Consider the following 25,948-nt stretch of genomic DNA (forward strand, 5'->3'; position numbering starts at 1 on the left):
AAAGTAAGTCCTTTCATTAGGAGGAGGAGGAGAGAAAATGAATGCTTGTTTTACTCACTTTGTTTTCAGGTCTTTCCTAAAAAAGAGAACATGGAAAAAGAATCACAGTCATTTTGACTTTTATTTCTTTTTTGAACTCCTGGAACTGACTATGGCTCTAAAGAGAAGAGAATGCACACAGAGAGGGTGTAGTAGTTTCCTATTGATGTCTACACATGGTTTTGGTAAATTAGGGATTTGGAGCTTATTTTGAGGGGAGTTATATCATCTATCAAGATAATATTATTATTTGAAGCTTATTGTTAGTTATCAAACTAATTGTTAACACATATCTATTGTCCGATAGTTTTGAAGGTCAGAAGTCCTAAAATCAAGTTCTTGGCAGGGCTGCATTACTTCAGAAGACTCCAGGAGAGAATCTGTTTTCTTGCTTTATGCAGCTTCTAGATGGTGACTTCCTTAATTAGTGTTCCCTTCCTCCATCTTCAAGCCTAGTAGTATAACATCTGCAAATCAAGTCTCTGACCTCTGCATTTGTTGTCATATCTCCTTCTCTGACTCTGACCCCTTTGCTTTCCTCTTTTGAGGATACTTGTGATTACAGTGGCCTACCTGGCTAATCTATCTTTACATCCTTAATAATCACAGCTATAGGGTTGAGGTTGTGCCTCAGTGGTAGAGTGTTTGCCTAGCATGTGTGAGGCATTGGGTTTGATTCTCAGCACCACCTAGAAAGATAAATAAATAAAATAAAGTTATTATGTCCAAATATAACTAAAAATATTTTTAAAAAATCACAGCTACAAAGTACCTTTGCAACAGGTATTAGTCAGCTTTCTGTTACTGTGACAAAATACCTGAGATAATCAACTTAAAAACAGAAAGGATTTATTTTGATTCATGGCTTTGGAGGTTTCAGTCTGTGTTGCTTGGCTCCATGCTTTTGTTGGTCTTGTGGCAAGACAGCACATCATGGTGGGGAGTGGATGGTGGTGGAAGTGCATTCACCTCATAGCCTGGCATCAAGAGAGAAAAAAAAAAATGATGAGGTGCCAATCTCTCTTTCTCTCCTTCCTCACCCCCCTCTTTTAAAGTATTTTATTTTATTTATTTTTAATTTTTATTTTCCCCATGCCACTTTAAGGACACAACACAAATGACCCAAATTCCTTCCATGAGGTTTCACCTTTTAAAGGTTCTACCTCCCCATAGTGCCACAGACTGGTGACATTCCAGATCCAAACTCTAGCACCATGTAAAGCAATATATTAACAGGGGATCATGAGGAGGAACTCTTTTGAGGGGAATTATTTTGTCTCCCATGAAGGGTCTGTTTTATCCTTTATCTTGGTCTGTGGGGGTTGTGGGGAGAGCTCAGTCCAGAAGGGCCCAAATGAGGAACTGTTTTTCTTCCTTCTTTTCTTTTCTCTCTTTCCAAATTACAGAAGATTTTCAGTCAGATTTGAAATTATGAGTTGATGTCTACACCTGTTTTTGGTAAATGAGGGGTTTGGAGCTTATTTTGAGGAGTTATATCATCTATCAATAAATGATATTATTATTTGAAGCTCATTGTTAGAGCATGCTATGGTGGGAGGGAACACTGAAATGATGTAAATAAATCTTCAGTATGTTCACAAAAGCAGAATAATCCCTAAGACAGGAAAAAAAATCACTCCAAACTCTTCTTAGGTAGGCTTGTATTCTTGGGGGAGAGGTAATTCTTATTTCTAGGGGTACATGTAGTGACCGACCGATTCCTGTATATAGCCTTTCCTAACACTCCAGTCTGAATGAGAAGTTCCTCTGTTCTTCATGGTTTCTAGAGCAGAGGTTTATTTTAGAGAATTAATCACCTTATGGAATAATTTTACTTACTTATTTATCCCACTGTATTTATTGCAAGTAGAGATCATACCTCTACTTACATCCTTTTGGGCTTGGTATCTTGCCTACCAATGATTATATATTGAATAGAAGAATTAAATTGTTTCTATTAAAGCTTCTGAATCTTGAATTTCCCTTAATATGTATATGTAAAAAAATACACATATTTTAAAAATATGTATTTAAAAAATACATATTTTATATACATATGTATATATATTAACTTTCTCACAGTATAACTTTCTCACAATATAGCAGGAATGCTATATTGGTAAATGAGATAATTTCTCTAAATTGTTCAAGATCTTCAGAAAATGCTTCTTAACATATACAGTGATCAAATGAAAGTCTGAGCTAAAATTTACTGTTTTTCTTTAGCTTCACCTGCCAAAGTTGTTGGTTGGTAAAACTTGCCTCCAGGGTGAAGCTGAGTGTACTTGAAGCAATACACACAACTTTATGCAATACCTGATAAATGGAAGCCATTTATAGAATAAAAAGATGAAAGTAAGAGTTCTATGCTTTATGCTCCTCCTCTTCCTCTTCTTCTTCTGTACTGGGGATTGAAGTCCCAGGGGCATTTAACCACTGAGCCACAATTCTATCCCTTTTTGAGACAAGGTCTCACTAAGTTACTTAGGGCTTTGCTAAATTGTTGCCTTGAACTTGTGATCCTCCTGCCTCCAGCCTTCTAGGTTGCTGCAATTACAGATATGTACTACCATGCCTGACTTGGTCATTACACTTTTTTTTTGTACAGGAGATTGAACCCAAGGGCACTTAACCACTGAGCCATGTCCCCAGCCCTTCTTTGTATTTTCCTTAGAGACAGGGTCTCACTGAGTTGCTTATTACCTCGCCATTGCTGTGGCTGGCTTTGAACTTGGGATCCTTCTGCCCCAGTCGCCTAAGTCACTGGGATTATAGGTGTGCTCCACTGTGCTCAGCTAGTCATTATACTTCATATACATGTACAGGATATTTTTTAGAAAAGTCAAAAAGAAAAACATGCTAAATCTTGTGTGTAATTATTTCCTTATTTTTAATGAGGTAGAAAAAAATTTCCCTTTAGTTATCATTGTGTATTATCCAGCTTTTGCTGCAGTAACAAATAACACCTCAAATCTCAGTGGTTTACAATGACAATTATTTCTTCTGCCCATTATATGAAGGCTACAAGCTTGCTGTGACTCTAATGGGTATGGAGGGGCTTACTGAACTAAGTTGGGCTCTCATATCTAGTTAGGTCTTCTCATTCTTGGACACAAGTCAAAAAACCATCCCTTACCTAAGATATGCTGTACTCAAGGTTAAGAAGGGATAGAGCTCAAAGGCAAGGGAGAACAGGGTGAACTATGCAAATACATGTAAAGCTTTGGCTCTGATAACAACTTATTTCACATTCACTCGCATTCCATTGGCTAAAGGACATCACGTGGTCAAACTCAACATCTCTGCTTTGAGTAGAGGAATGTACTCTGCCCACAGGAAGTGTTGCCAGGGTGACAGGGGAAGAAACCTGAACAAATAACATAACCCACCACAAGTGTGTCAGAGGTAATGTTTGTCAAACCACTATTTAGCCTTTTGTAATATTAATTACTCCTTCAAACTTTGAATTTGGAGTTCAATTTACATATCCTGAGTAATGATTGTAGGGTTTTCAGTTGATTTCGTATAAGGAGACCCCAGAGAGAAGAGTAAACAGATTTGTTCATTTTAGGTAAAGAAAAAAATGTAATAAATACATAAATGTTTTATAAAGACAGTGATGGTCAATTATTTTCAATATCTATGCTTTATGCTAGCAGAAAGGGATTTAAATTAAAGCCGACGTATTGGAGAATAGTTATCATAAGGGACAATTTCTTGACCAGTCAAGTGCAAAAAGACATGGAAGGCAAAAGGTCTTCCTAGCGGAACAATTAAATCATTCATCTACTTGGAGGAAGAAGGCTGGGCCAGATGACAGGTTACTGCCAATTCTCTGTTTATAGTACTTTGAATCTGGAAGTCCTTCTAAAGACAGATGGTATTAAAATTCTTCTTACATCAGAAAAATGGCATTAAGCAACTCAGAAACTGGCTTGATGTAGAAAACAAAAAGAGTAAGAGACACAGGAAGGAAAATATAATTCAGAAAACAACACAGCACATTTCCTACTGGTTTTAATGTATTCATTGGTTTTAGTCATACTTTCAGTAAACATTTAATTTGTACCAACTCTGTTAGTCACTGGGGTAGGAGACTGGTTTGGTAAGAGATTATGGAATTTATAGTTAAAACATTCACTATAATCAGCTATAAATATCACACCTCACTACTATTCTGCCTCTGAATTTTATGTTCATCATTTAAGAAGGAGAGTAAGATATTTAAACTATATTTTATGATTTTCAGTTGTGAAAAACTAAATGCTGAAAAAAAATCACTGCCATTCAGGAGATAATATAAATACTTTCTTCCTCAAGCATTTTTAATGAGCTCTAAGGTATTTGTCAGAGATAACTGGTCATCTCTGACAGCAAATTATCCTTTTATCTGCTTTTGAGGTGGGTTTGTGAACACAACAGAGGGTTCAGAGGCTGTCCTGCTCCCTGAATACTTTTAAAAAAGTTACCTCTTCTAAAAAGACAAAACAGCACAGTATTATTTTGAATAAGTTCATCTGCACAGCCCGCCTAAGAGGCTCAGAAATCAAGTTTTCTCATGAAAAGATGCAGGTCTGAATTAAAAAAAAATGACAGAAATCTTTGTCACAGTAGTTGCTATGTGGCATTACTTAGACTTAATCCGTGTGCTAGCAATGGAATGTGTTTGCTTCTTTGGTGTGACCAATTTATGATAATCCTGACTCTTATGCAGTGCTTACCAAGAGCCAGGCTGGCTGAAGCTCTTGAGATTTGCTGACTCACCTAATCCTCACAATAGGCGGGGAGGCACTATTTTGTAATTCCATCGTTACCCCCATTTTGTAGATTAGAAAACTGAGGCATGGAGAGGCTAAAAATTTGCACAAGGTCACAAAATTAATAACTGATGAGTTGGGCTTTCTTGATAGTATATCTCCATTTTACTACCTCTAACAAAGCGAAACAAATAACCTGAACTCTTATTAAAAAATGATAGCCGTTTTGTTTGGCTTCATCCTACCCTTAAGCTTGATGCTCTGACTCTTCTGGTTTGGACCATGAGTTTGTCATTGCTTCTCTCAACGCAGAAGAAGAACTTTTCGCAGCTTCTTGTGGTGCTTCATTGCACAACAAAACGGTGCATACACAGACTTAAAATAAAATGAACGACGGCTCCTATTAATCAAGGGAGGCTTGACTCGGGCCTAAAAGCCCGTCGTTCTCCAAGGGCAGGTATAAAGAGTTCAGGGACTGGGAGCCTGTAAGGAAGCAGGCTGTTCCCCATCCAGGCAATCGAGTGCGCATCTACTCGGAAGGGGTCAATGGGAGCGGGAGCGGAACAACCCCGGCGCCACCGTGACTCGAATCTCGGAGTTCCCGGCTGGTTTTCCGGCTCCCAGGCGCGTCGCTGCGCGTGGCCGGGGCAACCTCTGCCGGGAGACTGGGTGCTGCTAGGGGTGCTGTTCCCCTGAGCTGCAGGAGAAGCACTGGCGCATCCTGGACCCGGGCTCCCTGCGTCTTCTGGGTGTCAGGGACATCAGCTTGGGAGTGGAGGTGCGCCCTGCTGGGGAGAGAGGAGGAAGGGACCAAAGTGCGCGGCCGTGGAGCCCTTCCCCTGAGTCCCGCCGCCTCCACCCCTCACCTCCCCCGCCGCCGCCCACCTGGGCGCCTAGGCTGCGGCGGCTGCCGCGGGAGGCTCGCTCCCAGGCCACACTGTCGCCGCCCGCAGCTGCCTGCAAGCTCCAGGTCCCGGCCCTCCCCGTCCCCCCCACCCCGCCTCGCCCTCCCTCCCTGGGTGCCCGACGTGCTCGTTCACTGCCACTTCGGTCGGGGCGCGCCGGTGGGTTTGGCCTGCGCGGCGGCGGCGGCGGCGGGGAGCGAGTGAGCGCGAGGGGCGGGCGCGAGTGTCTGTGAGTCACTGGTACCTGGAGTGCGAACGACGCAGAGCCAGCGGCGCGGAACCCCAGCCAGAGCCGAGCCCCAGCACCCGAGTGCCGGAAAGCGCGGTCGGCCCCAGGCGCCAGGCCCCGCTGCGCACCCACCTTAGCCCCCGCCGCGGCCCGCTCGCCCCCGGGCCAGCGCCCACCCCCAGATCCCGGCGCTCGGCGCCCTCCCGCCTGCCCGGAGGCGGCGTTGGGCTTGCCGGGGGATGTCACAGAGGCTCCTCGGAGCCCCCAGCCACAGCCGCCGCAGCAGCCACCGCCCGCGGGAACCGCGACAATGAACCCCCAGTGCGCCCGCTGCGGAAAAGTCGTGTATCCCACTGAGAAAGTCAACTGCCTGGATAAGGTGAGCGAAGGGGGCGCCAGGCCAGCCTGGACCTGCCGGGCGCCGGGCTGCACCTGCTTGAAGAAGTTTTGGCACCTGGGATGGAAAGAGATGAGTGGGTCGCTGTGTTTGTGTGTCTTGGCACAGAGGGAGGGAGCGCGAAGCTAGACACCCGCTGGAGTGTCAGAGACCATTCTTGACGTTTGTGATGTTGGAATTTGGGAAATGCTTTTGGAGGGGTGCAGGGCTGCGCGGCATCAGCACAGCTGCTGTGGAGGGCGCGCGGCGGTGGCGACCCCCGGCAGCCAGGGACCAGGCTAGGCACCCGGGGTGGGGGCAGTTCTGCACTCTGCGCTCTCCCCCCCTCCAGTCTGTCCTTCACTCCCCTCCCTAGAGACTCCGCACCCCTCACCCTCACTTCAAACCCACCCACCCAACCCCCCAGCCCCTAGCGCCTCCGGTGACCGCCACGAGGGGGAAAGGCAAATAGTAATTAATATGTCACCGGGTGACCGCTGCCGCATTGCTAAGAATAATCCCCACCGGAGACGCGGCTCTGCGTGTCGAATCGGACCCACGGGTCTCTAATCCACCGGGTGGGAATTCCAGAGGAAGTGGCTTTAACCGGGTTTCTATCGCTCTGCCCTCTGCCCTTCTTGGGTATGGATGGAGTTAAACAGCCTGGGAGAGAGACCCGGGCGCGATCGCGAGTGACTTGACAATTGAAACTAGCCAAGGCGTTCCCAGTGAAATCTGTGTTAGATGCTACGAATGTCTTATTTGAGCAAGCCATTATCCCAACAGTCATCCCAGTCTAACCGTGTTCCTGCAGTTTAGTGAAAGCTGGGCAGGGATGGGGTGGGCGGACAGGGCCACTTTACATAGTCTTTCTCGTTATAGAGCTCTACAAACACTGCGTTTAGGTACTTTCAACTGGAATCCTTTTCGTGTTGAAGTCACTCCATGGGCCCCATTTCGCCACTGACAGAGCTTAGAGTTCCTTTCTGGTTGTGCACAGAAGTGCAGTGTGGATAGAGCCTTGGCAGTTCTTCCATCATGAGTCTAGTTGTGGTAGGATTAATTTAAAACTCGAATAGCTGCCTGCTTTATTTACTGAAGTAAAGGCAAACACATTGCTACTTCCATGTATTTCATTGTAGTATTTTCAAATATGAGAACTGTGGTGCACTTAAAAGCCTTCCTTCTGTACCCATCCTGACCAGAATTGGGATTGTACTAAAATTTTAAATATTTATATTTTTTTTCAGTATTGGCATAAAGGATGCTTCCACTGTGAGGTCTGCAAGATGGCTCTCAACATGAACAACTACAAAGGCTATGAAAAGAAGCCCTATTGTAATGCGTAAGTATTGTTCTTGTGGCATACCAGGTGTGGCACAGCATGAGAGCATAAAAGTCAGTGGCCCTGCCTGTTCTGAAGAATTGACTCACTGTGTCATCCAGGTGTGCTGATGGCCAATTACCTGTTTATGTCACAGACTCTGGGGCCATGTACTTTGTTGAAGGTCACTGCATTTGTGTCTTGATAATGTGGAGTGTAATTTGCCTCCATCTTCTACCAGGTTAATTTTTGAGGTTCACAGCATCATGGAGTTAAGGACATTTATTAGAAGCTACAGAACTTACCTACTGAGAATGTGTGGGCTCTGACATGCATGTCAGGTAGATTTCCATTTTAATCATATGTCAATTCCCATTTTAATCATAGCATGTTGCCATCTTGCAATTTTATATCTGAACCTAGTTGCTAGGGAGAGTCTCACTTGTTTGGCCTTGGCTGAGACCACTCCAGACCACTCCAGGCTTCTGGGAGTTTAAACGGGGAACCAAAGATTTGAGGCATAGGTATTTCTGGCTAGTTAGTAGTAGGTCTGCTGAAGTTGATTGGGTACTTCTGGCTGCCTGGTAGAAGGTGGATATCAAAGAAGGTAAGCTTTCTTTAGCACACTTTTCTGTAGGCATGCTTCTACCTTATAATACCAAATACTTAGCATTAATATACGGCTTATCATGTGTTAGACCCTCCCTTTCTGAGCAGTTTATGCATACTGATTCAATCTTTACAATGACCCTGCAAGTAAGAAGGCACTATTATGACCTCCATTTGACAGATAAAAAAACTGAGGCATTGAGAACATGAGCCTCAGGAAGGGGCTTAGATTACCATGTTGCTCAGATTTCCAAATGTGTCTTTTGTGCCTTGAAGTACATATTTTTCACTTCTGTGAGCATCCCCCACCAAAGACTGTGTTCAGCTGAGGGCACTTGATTCTGTTGAGCCTTCCTTATTGAGTCTTCTTCCAGTTGCCCTAGGGGACTGGCCTCCCCTGGCCTATAGGTGGCAGAGGGACCTCTGGATTGCCAGCCTTTTGGCTGGAAGTTTTCCAGAGCTTCATCCTCATCTGAGTCTTTGCAACAGCTTCACTCAGGTCTCCTGGAGATGGAGGGTCTGGTTCCATGCTTCACCCCATACTGGGAGTCTGTTGTCATTGACAGCAAATTTTTTTTTTTTTTTTTTTTGGTACCAGGGATTGAACTCAGGAGCACTTAACCAGTGAGCCACATCCCCAGCCCTATTTTGTATTTTATTTAGAGACAGGGTCTCACCGAGTTGCTTAGGGCCTTGTTAAGTGACTGAGGCTGGCTCTGAACTCTCGAACCTCCTGCCTCAGCCTCCTGAGTGGCTGGGATTACAGGCGCACACCACCATGCCTGGCTGACAGCAAATTTTTGATAAACAAACGTAATGTACTCTTACCTTTCTGTATTTTTAAGATTTTATTCTGTTTTTCTATCAGTTTAGTTAGTGCTGATAGAAACTTTTCAAGAAATCAGAAAACTTGAACAGGATTCAGGACATCCTTGAATAAGTGAAACCCACAGATATTCCCCAAAGTCCTTGTCATCTTTAGTCCTCCTAGATCATGTCTCTTATTGGGGAAATATGAAACAAAAATGGGATTTCCGTGTCCAGGTCTCCTGCTTCCTTAAGGAGAGGTAAAAATGCCTGGTTAGAGATCAAAGGCAGGCGGCAGTGAGGAGAAGGGAAAGGGCCTGACAACCCATAAACAGGGTAATTGTTCTTTGGTTAAAGGAAAGTGAACTGTTCTTGTGACTGCTTCAGCCTGCAGCCTGACTCCATCAGGCTTTATGGGCCACATTAGAATTCTTTACAGCTCACTGCCTGAAGTTTAACTCAAGTGATAACAATGCCTTTGGGTGCTCCTGGTAGGCCTGGAGAGTTTGGGAGGGCAGCGGGAAGAGGAAGAGGCAATAATGGCAATGAAGATGCTAGATGGTGAGTTGAATTCATGAGAGAAAAAGAAAGGGCAAAAATAAAAAGTACATGAAAAGATTAGGTGAAGTGGAGTTAGGGATTGTATTGGGCCACTTGAAAACCCACTGCTTTCTGCTTAGTTTCAGTTCAATTAAAAAAATACCAGATTCTGCAGTGAGTCATGGATGAGTCAGGAGAGTTTGCACTCTGACTCAACGGTGCCCCAAAGTGTTGAGATGTGGACCCCAAATCCAAAAGACTCCACTTATAAATAGGAAACACCCTACAGTATTGCTTCATAGGCCTGAGTTTTATTTGAAATACTTTACCCCTAAATCTAATGTTCAGATGTTCTAACATTTCTCATGATTCCAGAACTTTATGATTAGTGTTAAGTCAGATTTTTAGGGTGGCTTCCCAGGGTTTTTGCTTAATATTGAATCCATTTAGTCCACTTTATTGAGCAGATTAAAAAAAGGAAGAAGGAACCCACTCTCGGTGGGTGAATGGTCAGAAAGAGCTGATGTTTTATATTTTTTTGATTTTGCTTTAAGTTCAGGTCATAGCTTGATATGCTATCTTCATATAACAAGGCCTGGTGAGTCTGCAGTGAGGGTTCCAAGCTCAAAGGCATCTGTAATTCCTAACCCATATTTTTCTAAGAGTGCGTGTTGTCATGTAATCTGGTCTGCGTGGATTACCCTCTGGGGATCTCAATGCATCTGCTCTAATTCAGGTGGTGTATGTCAATCAGCTGTTCCCTGTGGTCGCAGCCAGAAGGGCGGCCATAATTTCTCTGGGTCAATGGTGGAAAATTGATTCTCTAATGTATACTGCTCAGAGAAAATGAAACATTTGCTGTCTATGAAAAGCAATATTTTATCTTTACCTAGTTTGGTTCAGTAGTCAATCCACATATATGCTTAAACGAAAGTGCTATTCTTTATCCCTCTGTCACTTTTTATTATGAATATTTTTGTACACATAAAAAGATTTAATGAAAAATACAGTTATCCTTTAGTATCTGAGGTAGATTGGTTCCAGAACTTGCCATATCAAATTCAGTGGATGCTGAAGTACCTTAGAAAAAATGGTGAAGTATATGCATATAACCTTGCACATATCCTTCTGTCTATAGGAAAACTAGTATAACATGTCAAGAGTACATGTTATACTTAATACCAGGTAAATACTATGTAAATAGTTGTATTATGTTGTTTAGGGGATAAAGACAAGGAAAGTCTATACGTATTTAGTACAGAAGCAATTTTTTAAAGAATATTTTTAATTAATCTAAGATTAGTTAAATCTGTGAATATGAAACCTACAGAGGAGAGCCTTCACATCTGTATATCCTTCTACTGAGATTCAACTATTAGCATTTTATATTTTAACCTAATTATATGTAGAATTTAAAAAAATAATTGGTTCACTTCAATTTCATATCATGACATTTTACCCTTAATAACAATAGGCATTAAAAACAAGGACATTTTCTTAAATCATGGAACTGTTGTCACACCCAGGAAAATTAACCAAGATTTGATAACCTCTGTACCCTGTTCATGTCTACTTTGTCCATACTATCTTAAGAAAGTCTTTTACAGCTCTTTTTTTTTTAAATCCAGAATCCAATCAAGGTACATACTTTATGCTTTGTTGTTATAAAATGACAGCTTTTCATGGTCATTGGAGATTCGATATCAATTATTCAAATTCTGGCATTTCTCTTGGCTTATATAATCTTTGAGATCTTAGGGAAAAGGATTTTAGTAGTGTGTGTGTGTGTGTGTGTGTGTGTGTGTGTGAGAGAGAGAGAGAGAGAGAGGGTGTGTGTGTGTGTGTGTCTCTGTGTGTGTGAGAGTGTGTGTGTGTGTGTGTGTGTGTGTGTGCGTGAGAGAGAGACAGAGAGTGTGTGTGTGTGTGTGTGTGTGTGTGAAAATAACATGCATCATTAACCTTTAGAAGAAGTATTAAAGATATATTTAAAAATTTGAAAGCATGAATGTAGACATTTAGAATTTTAAGAAAACATAAAGATTTCTTATTTTAATCCATACCTAAGGGCATTTCTTAATGGAATGCAATAGTGAGAACGTACTTTTTCAGTTTAGATATATTGCTTGTTTGTATTCTCATGTGTTTGGAGAAGAAACAAGTATTCTGTTTGATTTCATGCAAAGGAGAACATGTATAAAATATAATTTATGATATTTAAATTTTGATCTTTTGATAGAATGATCAAAGTAGAGTACACACTAGATGTAAGATCAGACATAATACACGTTTAGTTTCTAACACAGCAGTGCACACTATTAAAATATTTAAAAACAAATGGTCTATTTGAGTACATGCCATGTTTTCATAAACCTTTATGTTTCATAAGCAGGCAATGGATTCTTTAGCACAGTTAAGATTTTTTTCATCTTAGAACTTGCAAAGCAAAGAGAACTAAGCAATATTCTTATTGCTAAGAGGGTGCTGAGAAAATAACACTAGATGATTAGACAAAAAACATAGCTTGTATTTCCATGTGAATTGATATGCCAAGGTTAACTATAAACATTTTTCTATCCAACATGCTGTACAAAAAAAATATAAACCCCCAAGGCCATTTGTCAAAATTTTAAATTTATTGTTTGTAAAAATCAATGGCATTTGCAAAACATACATCTGTTCTTCAAAATTCTGAGCGAGATTACCACTTAGAAGTATCTATGCCAATGACTGGCCAGTGAACTTGACATTTGGTGACAGTACATTATCTTAGGTCTGGGGAGAGACCAAGTAATGAGCGATGGTTTAATATGACCTTGCCCATCTCCCCCCACATCTTCCCTTCTGCAGAATTTTTTTCTTTTTGGCTGAACATTTGTCCTGATCTGTTCACATTTAATATATTTTTAATCCATGTCAAATGTATCTTTAATAATGGGGCTAGAAGAACAAATACCTGTGTGAAATGTGTTTTGTTATCTTTCCAAATAAGATTCCCTCTCACCAAAGAGTCTCAGATAACATGATTTTGTAAGACTTTTAAAAATGAAGCAGCAGGATCTGTGAGGGCATCTCCTTTTTCTCTGGTTGTGCCAGCAGTCCTTCATGTGAATATTCATTGACTGTCTCCAACCTTGGAAGATGCTGAGCCTGAGCCGGCTGCCGCTCATTATGAGCCACCCAGAATGGTCAGTGCACTTTTGCCAGCCTGTCTTGTGGGTGATTATCTAGGTCAACATTCTGCTGGCTCTCACTTACCATTCTCTGTTGGTCACTCCTTGTTAGTACCTTTGCTGAGGTTATTAGAGGGCAGGGAAGAAAACTGCAATAAAACACAAATCAGAGTTTCCCCACCATCTCTTTCCCTCCTCTCTGTTTGGGCCTCCCAAATTTGGTTCTGTAACACTCTAAGGACTTGAGTTATCTTGAGGGGAATGTATGAAATTCCTGCTATTAGGTTAGCTGTGATTGCATAAGAATCTTTTTTGAAGTGCAGTATGTTGTAATCAGAGCTTTGGAGCCTGACAGAGCAGGATTTGAATCCTGACTCCATCCTATCCTACTGAGCAAGTATCTGGATCCCTGATCTTCCGTTTCTTCATTTATAAAATGGAATGGTATGTCCACACTCACACAGCTGGGTGTGGATTCATGAGACTACGTATGGAAAGGGTCCAGCCCAGTCCTTGGCACATGGCAGACAGTCAGTAGACAATGGCACTCCAATTTCCACAGTGGTACTTTTAGAAAGAGTATGAAATGAAGAGGAAGTATATCCAATTATAGGCCATTGCACCTGGTGAACCATTTATACCAAAGTTTTTCACGCTGTGGATTGCCACCTATTAGAGGGCTATAACCAGAACTGAAAGAAGGAGTTGGGTGGGGAAAGCATGAGAAGAAAACCTCAGAGTGCACTTGAGTAGTAAAACCAGTATTGTTTTGGGAAACATTTTTAAGTGATACATGTGTGGCAGAAATGATAAAGGTACATCAGAGGATTATGACGTAGAAAATATTTTTATTGGAAGTGATACATGGAAAAAATTGAGAAGCACTAATTCAGTTCCATATTCTTAATGCTGCCATATATCAGGAAGCATTGAAAATTATCTGTAAAATGATGCTGTATGATATATTCATGGATTCAAGCTGCCATTGCTTTTACATGTTTCTATCTGTGTCTGTGACAGCCGTACCCCGTCGAGCCCAACACAGCCATCCCTCAGGTCTCAGCCTGGCAGGCAGAGTCTGTACTGCACTGTGTGGGAACCATGTGTTTCCTATCTGTATCCGCATCCGAGGGGCCTGTCTTGTTCATCCACATGTCCTAGAGCCTGACACTTAGGTGTTCAATTCTTATTAGCCATGACTGTGCAGATTAAGTTAGCTTTGCAGAGTTCAGGATGAGGCCCAGGCAAGTTTCTTCTGGGAAGGCAGACAGAAGTTGAGCAATCTACAGGAACCCGGTTGAAGTTAGGCTTTGAGGAGCCTTGCATGGTGGTCCGGTAGCCAGTTTCCACTGAGTTCAACACCAAGGGATAAAATATCTCTGTTGATGTGTCAGGCTCATGAATTCCAATCCAATGAACATGATGGAATTTACTTCTATTGCTTAGGGGCTCAGTTTCAAAATATGATGTTTAAAAGTATTCCTTTTTGATGCTTGTTTATTTTCTTCTGGGTTTAACTATATTCTATAGAATGGGAAAGTAATTTTTTTCCTAACAGGAACTTTATACAGAATAGGGGAAATTTTGTAAGCTTTAGCATATCAAACGATGCCTAGAAGATACCTAAAGTGTCTATTCACTACCTTGCTTATTATAAATTGAAAGTTGTCTCTCTTTTTTCCCCTTAAAAATAGGAGAAAATGTTACATTGTTAAAAGTAACAGTTGCTACAAAAAGTTATTGGGACATATCAGAGTTCTAGTTAATATCCATTATGATGTGCTTTACCTGACTAGCTAAGTTTGCCAGGCTTGGCCTTGAACTTGTAATCTTCCTGCCTTAGCCTCCTGAGTAGGGTATTGCAATTTTCTCTGACCTTTAAGTTGTATACCTCCCAGAAAAAAAGAGACCTTTGCTTCCTTGTACTATGAAAGAAGTCAGTATTGTTTTTCTTTTTTCTTTTTTTCATTATAACTTGTTGGTTGAAAAGTAGAGGACATATCTGGGGCCACACAAAAAGCTCTAGTATACATGAAAAATGCTCTGATTTTTCAGTTACTTTATTGAAACATTGACAATATCTAGTGCATTTTAGTATTTTTTGAAATCATATTAGAGAACCATATTGACAAATCATTCCCTGAGTTCTGTCCCATCTGAGAATATTTTCAAAGGCTTTCCTAGATGCATAGCTTCTGCATCTTTATGATGATGTATTTATTATGGGGTGATGTCAGATTAGAAAAGAGTTCAAGATGAAGCGCAGCAAATATCTCCTGAATCATGGTGAAATGCAAGGTTAATGCAAGATATAGATGTGTGTGCTTAAAGGTGTATTGATTATGTGTCAAGGGGTGGTGTAAGAGTACATTTCAGTACGTCTTCTTTAAACGTTTTCAGATGAGTGCTTTACAAAGTGGTTCCTGGGAATGTCAGGGAGTAAGAGAAATACAGACATAGTCACGCGTGGCACCCTGTCTTCCAAACCTTCAAGCCCCCTCAGAGTCTCCAGAGGAAAGAGATGTTGAATTTCTTTCCCTTTCTGTTTCTGCTTTGTAGTTAGCATTGCCAGACAGAACTAGGCTTTTAATAGTAGAAGTAGGATCTAGAATAATTTTTATGAGCTAGTATCTAGCACATTTCAGAGACTGAGTAAACAGATTATTATTGATTCTTCTGGGTTCAGGTTTGCTGTTGGAATTCAGCAAAATCCTGCTAATCAATCAAATGATTCTGCAGGGCTCTCTACTTAAACTTAGGGGCACAAGTCTAACCATGAAAGCAGGACCAGGTTTGAATGGCCATGATTGTTCATTGCAGCACTGGAAACCCAGTATTAATTTTATTTATAGTTAGCTTTGCATTTTCTTAGTGCAGTCTTAGAGGAAGTGGCTTTGCATTTAGCTGTGTTTACCTTTCTACACTCTCTTTTGATTGATTCCCATAGAATTCTTGACGGAATGAGAAGACAACTAGTTCTATGTGTACACTCCTGAATGGCACCAATCAATGATTAGACTGGTGGTCTGTTACCCTTCTGCTTCAGCTCAGCAGTCTAAAAAGCCATTTAGACAAAAATACTTGATTAGCTCCCCTGATGCTCATTATCCATCAAAGGCAGGTGCAAACGAAACACAGGGAGCTTGGAGGAATAGGAAGGCTGTGCTCAGCCACGGGTCTTCAGATCTGGAGTGTAGAAGGGAGCTAAATGGTTGCTTGCCAGTCTTGTACATAGGGTCTTCAGATCTGGAGTGTAGAAGGGAGCTAAATGGTTGCTTGCCAGTGTTGTACATAGTCTTTAAACATGACTTCATTATACATTAATTGATCAAAATTATGAATTCCACCAAATTCAGGCTGTGCACAAGAGCAATATCACTGAATAAATGTGCACATCAATATAGAAGGGCATACCCTATACACAGGTGTTTTTTGTTTTTGTTTTTTGAACTGGGGATTGAACTCGGGGCACTTGACCACTGAGCCACATCCCCAGCCCTATTTTGTATTTTATTTAGAGACAGGGTTTCACTGAGTTGCTTAGCAATTCTCACTTTTGCTGAGGATGGCTTTGAACTCCCGGTCCTCCTGCCGCCTGCCTCTGCCTCCCAAGCCTCTGGGATTACAGGCTTGTGCCTCTGCTTTTGATGTGTGTTTTTGATGATCCATTCATTTGGATAACCTGCCTTGATCTCTCATAGCAACTCTCCCCACAGTGTCCCCAGGCTCCTGAGCCTTCCGCATCTCTGTCATCTTCCATGCTTCCCTCTGCCTTGTCCCTGTCTCCACCTACTCATTCCTCTGCTCTCACCCTGCTTCAGGCTCTTACCGTGTTTGGCCAATAACCTTCCCATTGACCCCCTAACTGGTCTCTCTGTTCCAATCTTTCTCCTTTTGCGTGTTTATCTTTCAAACATGATGCATGTCACATTACTCCTTGTGCAAACTCCTTTGATGGCTCCTCACTGGCAACAGAATAAAACAAGACATATTGGGTTTTGCCATTAGGAGCTATCAGCACCTCCCTTCTTCTACCACTTTTCAGTTATCCTCTCCCCTCCAGCTCTGAAGCCTTCATCAAGTTTACCTGAAGTCTCAGTATCTCCTTACCTATAAAAAGGGCATGATAAGACTCCATCTCATGGGCTTAAGGATTCATCTGCTATTCAACTCAAATAGTAATCTTTGAGTTTCAGGCATATAGTAAGGAGTTAATAAAAGGCGTAATTTGCATCATTATTAACTGAGCGCGGTGATTCGACCCTTTATTCCTGCTGATATTATATCTTCTTGCCTAAGTGTTTCTTTGATCTTTAAGACTCTGACTGCCTTTGTGAAGGTATTCTGAATCTTTCCTCAACTACTGAACTCTTCATGCATTCATGGTAGTTTTCTAATTGAGTATCCTTCAATGACACCACTTATCAAAAAGCCTGTCTGATTCTGTAGTTGTGCTCATCTACCCATTTGAGGTGATTTCCTGCTGAGATTGGGCCATGTAAATTCTCAGCCTGGGGTTGGAGGCGAGTTGTGGGTGGAGTAAGCTGTAGGAGATTGGCTTCCTAAAGGGACTGTTTCTGGCGAGCCTTTAGGTGCTCAGAGTGCGTGTGGCAACCACCTGGAGTTAGCACAAGCCCCACAAGTTCTGGGTGTGGTCCCCAATGAGACTGCCCTCGCTTCAGATGCCACCCACAAAGTTCAGGAGCTCTCAGGTTGCCCATTCCTGACCAACTGGCTACCAGTGGTTCATACAACCATCTCTGATGTGATAATTGGCTTGGATGATTCACAGAGCCCAGGAAACAGCTGCACTTAAGATTGTTTTATCATAAAAGATACAAATCAAATGAAGAGACATACAGGATAAAGAGAGTCCTGGGCATGGAGCTTCCCTCTTTGCTGTGTGGGATCAGGATTGGTTACCTGCCTGGCACATTGATGCAGTCATCATCCAGAAATCTCTGTCAAGCTTTGATTGATTAATTCATTCGCAACGTTAGCAACGAGGGAGCTCCACATCCAGGACTTTCTCCTACTTCGTCCTGTGTGTCTCTTCATTTGATTTGTAGTTTTATGATAAAACAATCGTAAGTGCAGCAGTTTTCTGGGCTTTGTTCAACCTCCAACCCCTTCCTCCCTTCTCTGGAAGTTATCTGATATTACCTTCTCCAAAGCCCCAACCTGATCACATAGTTGGTCTTTGTGGGGAGACCAGCCTTCACTCAGAGCCATTTCAAAGACACAGGTTTGGTCCAAGGGGTTCTTGAATAATAGAAAAACATCCATTACTTGGGAAATTCCAAGTACTTAAAGTATCCCTCCCAGGAACTTGGGACCTAGGCCAACTTCTTCATTATACAACAGTTGTGCTCCACCCTGCCTCCCTCAAATGTACTGTTTGTTCACATTATGAACCTTCCTATTCCATTACAGCAAGAGTGACGATGTGAAGGCCACCATCTTTATTTAGTCAGTCAGTAGATTTTGGGTAAGATAAATGAACAGTTTGGTGCCTGCAAACAGGAGGTGGGTGGGAGGACCTAGCCACGGAAAGAACCTTAGAATAACTCTCTAGATTTGGTTTTTATAAACAAGCAAGTCTTTCATACAAAGCAAATTATATTCTCCAGGGCAGGCATGGTCTTAATTGCCTTTGTATATTCCAATACTTGGTATATTGGATGCTCCAAAAGCATCCCCTCGAGAGGGCAGATTTCCTACCTGGCTTTGTCAGGGGTATGGTGAACCCTATTGGTTATCTGAGTCACAGAGCTCAGCCTTGTTCCAGGCATCCCTGGCCAATGAGAAGTTCCTTTCTTTCCATAAGGTTCTGTGTAACGGTCCCAGTTGGAGCTGGCCATGCTTAGGCTAAAAATGCACATGACCAGTAGCAGGCACTTCTGCTTAAGGGAAATACTGGAACTTACAGCTAGATGTACAGGTATTCACAGGCACCTGAAAATAGGATGATAAGGGTAATGTCTACAAAGGTAGTTTATAAAAATTGCTTCCTTACACTCAGTTCCATGGTTTAGGCAAAGGGTCATAAACACATTCACTTGCATATCACACATGTATATTTTTTTCCCCCTAAAAATAGGTTTCATTTACTTCATGAAACTTGATTTCATCAGGGATTAACAGATAATCGCTGATGAATGAAAGGTCTTTATAGTCTTTTGTAGAAGAACCTAATTTTCTCTAGTGTTCTGTCTTTCCATTTTCCCATTTCTGGCACTTTATAAACAACTTAGTGGGATCATTGCTTCCCCCCGACCCTTCTTTACTCTTTTTTTTTTCTTTCTCTCTTTGTTTAAAATATTTTCTGTTGCCAGTGACGTCGTTCTCCAATTTTCTTAACATTACGTGAAATTCTATTTAAAAATTTCTAGATGCTTCAGGAACATAATAATTAAGGGTTATTCCTGTCAGGAATAGAAACACCATATTAGCACAGTTCTTCCTCCGAGACTGCTAAAGAAGGAAAATCCTGTTTAGAGGGTTTGCCTCTGTGGTCTTTTTTTAAAATAGTAGTTATGTAATGTGAGGTTTAATTGGCCAGGAGTCGGGAAGCTGGTTTATTTGTGTGTCTCTTGTGAACTAAGCACCTGAAGTCTGGCCAGCGCACGTACCTGTAGTTTCATGGGGGTCACTTTGCAGGAAGTGTCCTTGTGCGATGGCTGTTGGGAAGATATTCAAAGAAGAGCATATTGTCATTTCTTTTATACAGTGATAGGTATATAACAGATGCTGAATAAATAGACGTTGATTGATTTTTAAAAGATCCTTGATTTCAAATGGGATCCAGCAGGTCTCAGAAGCCTGACTGATTTCTTTTCTCTGCAGTATCCTGGTGGCCCAGGAGAGCTGGCCACCCAGGATTTAAAAATTAATTCCATAGCAGGAGAAAACAGGTGGTAACATAAAAGGGTGCCTGAATGGAGGAGGGATCAAGTAATTCTCAGAAGAGACCAACAGGGGAATATCTGTGAATTCCTATCGGTACCAACACACAGACACTAAAGAAAGCACATTAAATCCAGAAGCATCACCAGCCTGGGATGGGGATGGGCCAGTATTAAATTGGGGCCACAGAGAGGTTTGCGGGGCTAAAAGGAACATGTCTGGGAGGTGAATCATGTACAGGAAGAAAGGAACTCCAAGGTAAAAAATGTCAGGGAGCATTTGAATGAGATTGGAATGAAACGAAGGGGAAATAGAAGTGATTTCATGGTGAGGTGACTGTACCTTTTTATCAGACTGGACATGTAATGGAGGCTCTTTGACTTCTTCACCCTTTGGCTGGTGGGGTATCTGCTGAAAGTGTCTGAGAGAATATTAATTGATTTCTTACTTGCTTTGCTGCTGCATATAATTCCTCTGCTTTCAAGCTGCTTTGGACTTCATTTGGACAACAAGTCAGAACTGGGTGGTGGGGTTGAAGTTGTGAGGACCTTGGGACACGTGGTTTCTGTTAGGTTGTATGAATGAAAGGAGGAATTGCTGGTCACACCACATCCAGATTTAGGAAAAATTAGCCACAGTGTAGGAGAAGAGGGAAAGGCCATGTTTGTTCAAGAAGCCCTAAGTTCTGAGAACTCTGGATAGGAGCCATATACTTTTACTCCCACAGTACATTTCTTAGCTGACAGTTGGCTTTTATAAAGATTTCCTGAGAACATAAAAGAAGCTGTGCTAGCTTTTCCTTACTATAACAGAATGCCTGCAATAAGTCAGCTTATATAGAGAAAAGGTTTATTTGGATCACTGTTTTAGTCCATGCTTGTGTGGACCTGTTTGGTCTATAGTGAAGTAGAACATCATGTCAGGGAGTAAACAGAGTTGTAAAACCATTGAAATCACGGCCAGGACAAAAGAGAAAAAGAGGAAGAGCCCATGCCCGCAATGATCCAAGACCTCTTGCTAAGCCCCACCTTTCATTAGTGCCAAACTGGGGATCAAGTCTTTAATTTACAGACCATTGGGGGACATTTTAGATCCAAAGTATAGCAGAAAGAATAAAAAGAAAGGTGGCTTTAGAGAGATAGAAGACTTTGAAAAATGAACTTCCCATAGAAAGAGTAGCAATTATTTTAGAGCGAAAAAAGGGAAGAATACACCTTAAAAAAAAAAAAAAAACAAAACAACCCAACAGCATTAAGGTACCCCTGGAGCTCTCTGAGCTCAGATTTGTACAACACACAGTTTAAAAGACGGATGGCAGAGTTCAGAAAAGGGCACAAACAGTAAGAAGAGGATCAGGGAAACCCAAAGCCAAGGTGAGCTTGTGAAAAAGTCTAAAAACATAGGGGTTTTCAAAGCCCTTCTGTTCTGAGAAAGAGAGGTGAATCATGACTTGGGTAAGACATTGTAATAACAAACTATGACAAAGAAAGAGAGTTATTTGAACCCTATTTAAGTTTCATCCTTTCAACAAAAAGAATAGAATTGCAACTGGAAATGGTCCACAGATATTAAGAGGGGCACTTAACCACTGAGCCACATCTCCAGCTCTTTTAACCAATTTATTTATTGAAATTTTTTTTTAAGTTATACATGATAGTAGAATGTATTTTGACATATTATACATACATGGGGTACAACTCCCTTCTGGTTATATATGATGTAGAATTACATTGGTCATGTAATCATATATGCACAGAGGATATTAGTGTCTGATTCATTCTATCTTTCCTATTCCCATCCCCCCTCCCTTCCCTCCATTCTCCTTTATCTATCTAAAGTACTACCATTCTTCCCTACCCCACCCACCTTATTGTGTGTTAGCATCTGCATATCAGAGAGAACATTTAGCCTTTGGGTTTTTTTTTGGGATTGGCTTATTCACTTAACATGATATTCTCTAGTTCCATCCATTTACCAGCAAATGCCATAATTCCATTCTTCTTTCTGGCTGATTAATATTTCATTGTGTGTATGTAACACGGTTTCTTTATCCATTCATCTGGTGAAGGACATCTAGGTTGGTTTCATAGCTTAGCTATTGTGAATTGGACTGCTACGAACATTGATGAGAATGCATCCATATTGTATGATGATTTTAAGTCCTTTGGGTGAGGAGTGGGATACCTGGATCAAATGGTGGTATCATTTCAAGTTTTCTGAGGAGTCTCTATACTACTGTTCAGAGTAATTGCACAATATACAGTCCCACCAGCAGTGTTATAAGGGCACCTTTTCTCCCACATCCTTGTCAACATTTATTGTTGTTACTTGTATTTTTGATAATTGCTATCCTGACTTCCCAAGCCCTTTTTTCTTTTCTTTTTTTTTTTTTGTGTGGGGGGTACCAGGGGTTGAACTCAGGGACACTCAACCATTGATCCACATCCCCAGGCCTATTTCATATTTTATTTAGAGACAGGAACTCACTGAATTGCTTAGTGCCTCACCAAGGCTGAGGCTAGCTTTGAATCTCCTGTGCTGCGGAGATTACAGGCATGTGTCACCGTGCCTGGCTCTCTCCAGCTCTTTTTAATATTTTATTTAGAGACAAGTTCTTGCTGAGTTACTAAGGGCGTTGCTAGGTTGCTGAGGCTGGCTTTGAACTCGAGATCCTCCTGCCTCAGCCTCCTGAGTCTCTGGGATTATAGGTGTGCGCCACTGTACCTGGCAAGTTACTGGGTTTGATCTCCAGCACTGGGGAAAAGAAAAGTACAAGTTAGGATAGACAATAGTAAGAAATTATCAAGCCATTCTTTGTTTGGAATACAAGAAGGTTGAATCTCTAGATTCAGATAAGAGCCTCTTGGCGACCTGAGAGCATCCTGCAGATGTGGTCCTGGGACTAAAAGCACTGTATCGTGGCTCTTAATAACAAGAGATGTGTGAGGGAATGAGGGGAATGGGCTTTGGGGCACATGGGTTTAGTTACTTTCACTTTGCTATGCCTTAGTTTTCCTGCCTGTAAAACGATGGTGTCGTGTCTGCAAAAAACAAAGATGCTGAGTCTCACAGGATGGTAAAAATAGCCCTGACTACCTCTTCTGGTGCCCCTAAGAAATACATAAGATCATCTTCGTGAATAGTTGGCACAGAGTAGACACCATGCAAGCATTAGCTCTAATTATCATTGCTTATTCTTTTTGAGAAATTGTCCGCAAAAGAGAGCTTCGGGGATGGAAAAATTTCCATTTAACTTTTTAGAAAGGGGATGAGACAGATTGTAGAAATTACAGCCTAATAAATGTGACATTAATTCCTGGCAACCTTCTCATATGGGTGAGCGCAGAGATGGTTTGGAAAGACTTCAAAAATAAAAAGTCCTGATGGGCTCTGGAGTAGTTTGCTAGGCTCGCCATGACGAAGCACCATGAATTGCATGGTTTAAATGACAGCAATTTTGTGCCTCCTGGTTCTGGAGACTGGAAGTCTGGCATCAGGGTGTTTGAAGGGTCAGTTTTTAGGTAGGGTGGTGAGGGCAGCTGCCGAGGCCTCTTTCCTTGTTGTCTTCATATCCTCTTGTGTGCTTCTGGGTCCTAATCACCTTCTTTTATAAGGACACCAGTCCTGTGGAGGTAAGGCCAATCCTAATGACCTCATTTTAACCTGATTACCTCGGTGAAGACCTTATCTCCAAATAAGGTCATCCTGAGGTACATGAGTTAGGATCTAACAATATCTTTTTGAGGGGACATCATCAATTCAACCTCTAACAGGTTCACTACAAAAAAGCCAAGCAGAGAAGAACTAGCCTTATTTTTGATGGTACAGAAGAAAGGAAATATATACTCAGTGAACTTAGAATTTTGAAAAGCATATTTAATGATGCCAATTTTTGTATATCAATTGTACCTCAATAAAGCTTAAAAAAAGGTTAAGAGTTTTAAAAAGTGAAGAAGAAATAGAGACTTTCTCTGAATGACACGTTGGCCACCGTATCTTTCTTCATTTGACATATATTCTCAAGACTCACTGTTCTTTTTCAGGTGTTACAAACTCCTACCGAGGGTCTTGGCTTTGTGACAATACTACTGCTACCTCTACTAATATTTTTGCTTTGTAATATTACGATTATTTTTTGCTTCATAACATTATATGTAAAAGCTTGTGAAACAATTAGGAGATTGTCCTCTGATGGATTATTCCTTACTTGTTGGAGAAAGGTATTAAAATATTTATAGGGAAATGAATTTCTGTTTCAAATGGAAAAGGCAAGAAGAAATATGGTTTAAAATTTCATGGAAAATGACAGTTCTCATCACTTTGCTCTCCAAAAGGGAGAAAAGGAATCTCCTGACTGTGACCTTGGCTGTAGTTTAATGTAAATATTCTAGTGTGGAGATTTATAATCCTCATATGCCTGGAAGGTTAGGATTTATATTCCAGTTTCAAATTTTAATTATTAATTTTGTCATGAAACTTTCTCTGCCAACTTCCCTTTCTTGAAACTTATTATTTTATTGATAAAATTGCATTTTATCTGTGTCTCGAGTTAGTTGGATAGATTCTGGTAACAGGCACTGTTGACCTAGCCTTAAGTAGTGGGCTCCTCAAGGCAATGCCTTCGTGAAGCTGTGTAGATGCATCGTGCCACCAGCCCTGGGCTGGCCCTGCTTGGTTTGCAGTGGCTGTGCCCTCTATCAGCCTGTTCTCCCAGGTGGACTTTGTGAGATAGAAATCTCATCAGCCCATGGAGTTAGTGTGTTTTGAAAAGCAGCAGCCCTCCTCCACACTTGTCCCTGTCCCCCACCCACTTTGAAAACGAATCCCAAGCACTCCTCCTCTCCCTCTGCCATGATCAGATCTTAGATTTTGGTGCCTCCCCAATACCCCAGTTAATTCTATCTTGAATGAATTGTTTTTGATAACTCATTGAACATTTGCATAAAAGTATACGTGTACTTTTTTTTTGCATTGTGCTTACGTGGGAAAGACGCCCAATGGAAAATCTCTCCACGTCTTTAAAGAAGCTTCTTTGCCCAAATGACCCAAGAGTAATTCCTCCTCTCCCAGAATAAATGAATGCCTCTAGACTTTTCCTTTCATAGATTTTCTACTGGTCCTTTCTATTTTTACCACTTAAGTGTCCAGAAATCCAACACATCGGGTATGATGGATATTTTTAACTTTTCTAAAAACCTTTGTTCTAAACTATGGGGTCTGGACCCCGCTTGAGACTAGAGGGCAGTTACCCATGTGGCAGTTGAGAGGCGGCAAAGGCAGGTGGGCTGGGGCCAAACCCACCTCTGGGGCCTCCATCCCAATCATGTGGTGGGTTGGTCCCCGAGAGGCACTGATTATAAGGAGGAAAAGATAAAATGAATGTTTATAGAGAACTGGCCCAGCCCTTCCTTAGCGCCAGGAGCCTCCGTGACCAGATGGTACTCCTTTTCCAAGACATTCCCTCCTTGGTTGGTTTTCTTTTCTAGAACCGGGCAGTACTCTACCTATTTCAGTATTCTAATCTTTGCAAATGTCACAGTTGGCACAGTTGTTGGAGCCTTAACTACAAAGTGATTATCTGAGATATGAGTGTGAATTTTAAAGTTGAAGTGTTAAATTTTTTATAGGCACAGTACTCAATATTTCAAAAGTACTTCTGTGTATTTTCCAAGCGGGAATGTGTTTCCAAATTATTTTAGATTTTTGTATAAGATTTAGATTCTGAATAAGAGTTTGAGAAGAAAAAAAATTTTTTTTTCCTGCCTGTTAGGTTTAAATGTCAGCTCCTTAAAAAAAGTAAAATTTACTCATGAAGAACATATCAAAGCGACTCTTGGCTGTGAAGATTTGTTTTATGATGTTGTTACTTAAGGAAAATGCGTGTATGCCGTCTCCCTAACATTTTGAATAGCGCAGAGAGTTTGTGCTGCTGTTTTTTGAGAGTTGTGCTTTTCTCATACCCTGTTTTATATAGTGGGCTTCTAAACATGCAGGTGTTGCTGGAGCATTCCAGTGTGCAAGGCAAGGTTAATAGTACAGCTTGTGATGTTGCTGCTGGCTTTCTCAACTTATCTTTAATGTTTGCTTTAAAGAGTAGCTATTCCCTGTCTGGTATTAACAATATAAAAAGTTCTCTGCTGAACTGGAGAATTGTTCTCTTCGTGATTAAGTTGACTTTTAGCAAACAGAAACACTGAAGGAGGGGAAGTATGTTCCTGAAAAATGCACATCTTGTCTATGTTCATTCTGAACATTTTCAGTTTTGCTTATTCTGTTTCAATGACGG

General features: G+C 41.4%; 1 protein-coding gene across 1 annotated transcript in view; it reads right to left on the reverse strand.

Annotated features, from left to right (window-relative positions):
• Positions 1–871: 871 nt before the first annotated feature.
• LOC120887480 (uncharacterized) overlaps positions 872–25,948 on the reverse strand; it is a 41,836-nt gene continuing 16,759 nt past the window's right edge. Inside the window, exons 2-3 of the mRNA XM_078024683.1 lie at positions 5,682–6,452; positions 872–1,016 (exon numbers count right to left, since the gene is read on the reverse strand). Of these exons, the coding sequence (XP_077880809.1) occupies positions 1,005–1,016; positions 5,682–6,452 (783 nt within the window). The 3' untranslated portion in view covers positions 872–1,004. The remainder of the gene's footprint in view (positions 1,017–5,681; positions 6,453–25,948) is intronic.

The sequence above is a fragment of the Ictidomys tridecemlineatus genome, chromosome 10 (genome assembly GCF_052094955.1).
Source record: "Ictidomys tridecemlineatus isolate mIctTri1 chromosome 10, mIctTri1.hap1, whole genome shotgun sequence".
NCBI classification, from domain to species: Eukaryota; Metazoa; Chordata; class Mammalia; order Rodentia; family Sciuridae; genus Ictidomys; species Ictidomys tridecemlineatus.